At 37.2% G+C, this 4,708-nt stretch overlaps 1 protein-coding gene across 1 annotated transcript; it reads left to right on the top strand.

Moving 5' to 3' along the window:
- Nucleotides 1-1,525: 1,525 nt before the first annotated feature.
- LOC106308786 lies at nt 1,526-3,762 on the top strand. The gene is made up of 9 exons (XM_013745909.1): nt 1,526-1,891; nt 2,074-2,201; nt 2,276-2,347; nt 2,428-2,518; nt 2,597-2,677; nt 2,749-2,811; nt 2,906-3,028; nt 3,115-3,153; nt 3,220-3,762. The coding sequence occupies exons 1-9, from the start codon at nt 1,526-1,528 to the stop codon at nt 3,352-3,354; spliced, it is 1,098 nt and encodes a 365-aa protein (XP_013601363.1). The 3' UTR covers nt 3,355-3,762.
- Nucleotides 3,763-4,708: the final 946 nt, after the last annotated feature.

Here is a 4,708-nt window from a genome sequence, read left to right as displayed (position 1 = left end):
ATGCCGGTGTTTCTTGAGCTTTCACTCACAAATATATTTCGCATGATATTCTTGTGAGTATAAATATGAAGAGTCCCAGGGACTTAACGTAAATTGCTGCTTCGGGTTCTATCAGAGTATGCTCGAATACATATCAAACTAGGGCCGACGCGGAATATGGTGTTTTTTTGTTCAAAATATACTTTATTTTGCAATCATTTTTTTGTTTGTTCGCTACGACTTCGATGGTTTTTCAATTGGATCATCCTTTTGAAGTGATATTGAGATTAAGGGCGGACATTTCGGTTTAACTAAAGGTTCGATTTGGGTTATTTGGGTCTAAGAAAACTTGAACCAAAATCAACCCAAATTAATATGGTTTGGTTTATGTTTGGTTTGGTTAGGTTTTAATTTCTGTTTGGTTTGTGTTCGGTTCGGTTTTAGTTTGGTTTGGTTTGTTTTTGGTTGGGTTTATTTTGGTTTAATTTGTATTTTTCATTTCAACCGAGTTGATTTTTTTTAGTTTTGTTCTAGTTCAATTAAAAAAATATGATTTATAAAAACATAAATAAATCACTATTTGATACTATATCATTATTTACTTCATATTTAAAACGTAAAATCAAACATCACAATAATATGTAGAAAATGTAATTCAATAATTTTATATTATTATCTTCAAACCTAATATAAATATCATAAAATAACTTGTCCGTTTTGATGTTAATGTATGAAGTTCATATTATTCTATTTTATTTTTAGTTGTGTTTATTCTATTCATTTAAAAGTAAAATGTATAAAATTATGGTTAACTATTTTAAATCTTAATATTATTAGTATATTTAATTAATCTAATTAAAAAATACTTCGGTTTTTCGGTTTGGTTCGGTTTAAAACCAAACCGAACTATTTAGGTTGATAAAATCTTGAACCAATTGGGTTAGACATATAATTTGATTTGGTTTGGATCTGTTTGGGTTCATCTGAGTCGGGTTTGTTTGGTTTATTAGGCAGATATTAATGACGTTAGGAGTCTTATGACCATTTTACATCTCATCTTTGTAGTCGAATCTATGACGCATTTGTACATTTAGGGCTCATGATAATCAGTTCGAGAGTCGTGAAGCCAACTCTAATCCAACACAAACTGGAAATATTGATCCTTTAGGGAACTTTTGTGACATTGCTTGATAACAACAAACTTAGAGAAATTATTTGAGAAAATGGAAAACCGTTCTTTAATAACGTTCCTCTCTCTCCCTCTCTTTTTTTTGGATTCGATCACTGGAGAAGAAGACTTGTTGGTTTCACCAAAAAGTCTCTTCAATTCTTTACTTCAAACCCAACAATTTATAGAGACAGAAACTAATAAAACAAGGGAGTGAGATTAAGTATAAAGGAAACAGAAACGCCTCTGAATCCTCTTGAGACATTAACAACAACTTGTATGTAGCTTTTCTTAAAAGAAAACCAATATTTGCAAATCTTTATTAGGCAATGCCTATTTAAAAGAGAGAAGGGAGGTGTTTAAGCGTGGTTGGTTTCAATGAGTTATAAGGAGCAGAAGTATTTGCAGAGGCCACGTCACCACACATCTCTGAAGAAGCCCTTATGTGTCGTTTTGACAGTTTCAGTGATCAGCATACTTCTGATATGTACTCACCTGTTCCCACGACATGGCAAGAGCTCTTCCTGTCATGGTCTCTCTAGTTCTAGAGAATGCGAGAATGCTCTCTCAGCGTTGCTACCTGCTCATATCAGGAAACTCACTATTAAGGAGATAGCAGCTCGAGCAGTGGTCAGAGACATACTTAGAACCCCTTCTCTGGTCACCCAAAACTCCAAAATCGCTTTCTTGTTCTTGACTCACGGTACTTTGCCATTTGAGGAGCTCTGGGATGAGTTCTTTAAGGTAACAAATACCTAGACAAAGTCCAACTTTAGTTACTCTTTTTTTTTTTTGCTTAAATACCACTCGTGCACCAGCCGGGAATGGAACCTGGTTCTGTACCGTGGCAGGATACTGTTCTACAACTAGATCACTGGTGCTTGTTGTTAACTTTAGTTACGTTCATTTTTGCTGGTGTTGTGAAGGGTCATGAAGGGAAGTTCTCCATTTACATCCACACGTTCAAGGAACGTCCAATTCACATCAGCCCTCATTTTTATGATCGAGAAATCCATAGTGATGAGAACCAACACTTTGTTCTTCTTTCAGAGAGGTATTGATTTCAATCTTTATCAAGTGTCCGTATTAAGGTCTTCTCCAGAACTCAAATGTATTTTCCATGTGCAGTTGTATACCGTTGCATACTTTTGACTACACTTATAGATATTTGCTATACTCCAACGTCAGCTTCATCGAGAGGTAAATTAAAAGAAAAAAAGATTTGAGTTCTCCATTAATATTCACTAACACATGCTTCAATTATCTATATGTTTCTCAAGTTTTGTGGATCCTGGTCCACATGGGACTGGTAGACACATGGAACACATGCTACCTGAAATTACCAAGGAAGATTTTAGAAAGGGTGCTCAGGTAATCTCTGAGAGCTTGTCTTGATTGGTATATTGCTACTTGCTGTTGTATAACTTTTGTGTACACTCTTGTGGCCAGTGGTTCACAATGAAGCGACAACACGCGGTTATAGTGATGGCTGATAGTCTATACTACTCAAAATTCAGCAAGTATTGTGGTGTAAGTTTTGCTACTGAAAAGTTTCTCCCTTCTCATTGTTCTGATTCTGACATTGTATAAATTAATTTCAGCTGGGGCTAGAGTCTAACAAGAACTGTACTGCAGATGAACATTACTTGGCAACATTCTTTAGTGTGAGGATATGCTTCTTAACACCCTATTTTCTGCAGTATATCAAGCCTCTTGATGATGAAACGATCTTGTTTATTTGCTGGATCTTCTTTTCAGAAAATTGATCCCATGGGGATCTCGAACTGGTCAGTGACGTATGTTGATTGGTCTAAACGAAGGCGGTATCCAAAGACTTACAGAGCACATGAGATTTCATTAGAGTTTATGAATAGTGTCTCGGTATGTTTTGATAACGCAGAGTCTCTTCAAAAATGGTCACATGTAGTAGCATCTTATTCTACTTTTGTCGTTTCTCGCTTGTGCAGTCCGAGGAAATGAGTGTGCACGTCACAAGTTTGGGAGAGGTATGCTCTTGCGACTTTCTCTCTGTCTCTCTCTCTTTATTTATACTTTTACTCGTGGTTTTGAAGCATGGAGAGCTGCATTGGCCTTGTACATGGAACGGGATTACACGGCCTTGTTATCTGTTTGCAAGGAAGTTTCATCCTGATGCTCTCGACACATTGGTCAACCTCTTCCCAAACTACACAAGCACAGTTGTCTGAGATAGGATTCTTGAGCCGCAAGTTTTTGACCTAATTATGTTCCAGATATTGATTTTTTAGACACTGTAAATTTTCTGTTTATAAGAAAATGAAATAATTCTTGGTCTTGTAAGTTGTGTTTCTTGATGAAACTGAGAGCCGGTTACACGCAACTAGAGAAATAATTTTTGGTTTAAAAAGTTACATTTTGCGATTTTCCCCTGGGTCTATCAATAAGCCTTGGAATCTTAATATGGGTTCTTGTTACTTTTTTTTCTTCTGCCAACACGTTATTTATTTAACTCGGCCTATTCATTCCTGCCTATCTAGCTAGCATTTCTCAGGGTACAAACATCCCGAAGAAAAAACCATTTTGTAAGTTAATCTAGACAAATATCTCTTGCAGCGAATATGTTTCCAACTCCGCAGCTTCAGTTTCGTGTTGGGTTACTTCTAGATGGAGGAAACCCATTGGGTTTGGTTGGTGATAACCAAACTTGGAAGTTGGACCTTTGGTATTAGTCCATGAGATTAGTATTGGGCCTTGGAGGTTCTTAGGGTTAGTGAGACACATATATATAGTCTCTTGACCTAATTTTTTATGTAGAGACTTACAAGAATCAAAAAGACAAAAAAGAGAAAAGAGGAAAGAAGGCAGAATTTCGTCTGGGTTTGTCAAGGCAGATTTGGAGGGTCAAACGGATCCTGATCAGGCTGTTATTTTGTGGGAAGCTTCTCAGTCAGTGAGTTAAAGGGTCACCGAAGGGATTTAGATTTCAACGGTTGGATCTTCTGTTGTCTGGGTTTTAGTGAAGCTGGTCGTCACAGTTCTTCAGCAGTGCTGTCTTGAGTGTTTGGTAAATCCGACGGTGAGATCTTCTCTGATTGAGCTGAAATTTGGCAGAGGTGTTGTTGACTGGTTTAACTTTGATTTTTACGGTGGGATTAGTCTCTGGTTTCCGGAATCCTTGTGAGCTGAGGTCGTTTGGTTTCTACTGGTTTTGAAGCTTTGTGTTGCTCTCTTGTTGTTGTTGTTCTTGTGTTGGAGATAGCTCTTTGTAGCTTGAGTCTCTGTTCTGTTCAGATTGTTGAACAGGGAGGACGTGGTTGTACTCACATACATTTATATAGTGGATTGTTGAGTGGACTACGGTCCCGTGGTTTTTTCTTCTCACATCGAGGAGGTTTTCCACGTAAAAAGTGCTTGTCTCATTTAGTTATTGCTTATATAATATCATGCTATCGTCGAAGTATTTTTCTCTCAGATTCTCACAAGGTCAGGGGAAACATGATTGCTACATTCCGCTGCGCCTCGTGTCCGCTTTCCCCAACAAAGTGGTATCAGAGCTTCTGGTTATAGAGCTTTGGGTTTGAC

Source organism: Brassica oleracea, chromosome C8 (assembly GCF_000695525.1).
Source record: "Brassica oleracea var. oleracea cultivar TO1000 chromosome C8, BOL, whole genome shotgun sequence".
Taxonomy (NCBI): Eukaryota; Viridiplantae; Streptophyta; class Magnoliopsida; order Brassicales; family Brassicaceae; genus Brassica; species Brassica oleracea.
Note: the sequence above shows the minus strand (reverse complement) of the source record. Positions and strands in the feature narration are given on the sequence as shown.

What these genes read in the sequence shown, in the direction of transcription:
- LOC106308786 (XM_013745909.1), top strand. Translation starts at nt 1,526, where the DNA reads ATGAGTTATAAGGAGCAGAAGTATTTGCAGAGGCCACGTCACCACACA. An exon ending in AGTTTATGAATAGTGTCTCG is followed by an intron (nt 3,029 to 3,114) that starts GTATGTTTTGAT and finishes TCGCTTGTGCAG; the next exon opens with TCCGAGGAAATGAGTGTGCA. An exon ending in ACGTCACAAGTTTGGGAGAG is followed by an intron (nt 3,154 to 3,219) that starts GTATGCTCTTGC and finishes GTGGTTTTGAAG; the next exon opens with CATGGAGAGCTGCATTGGCC.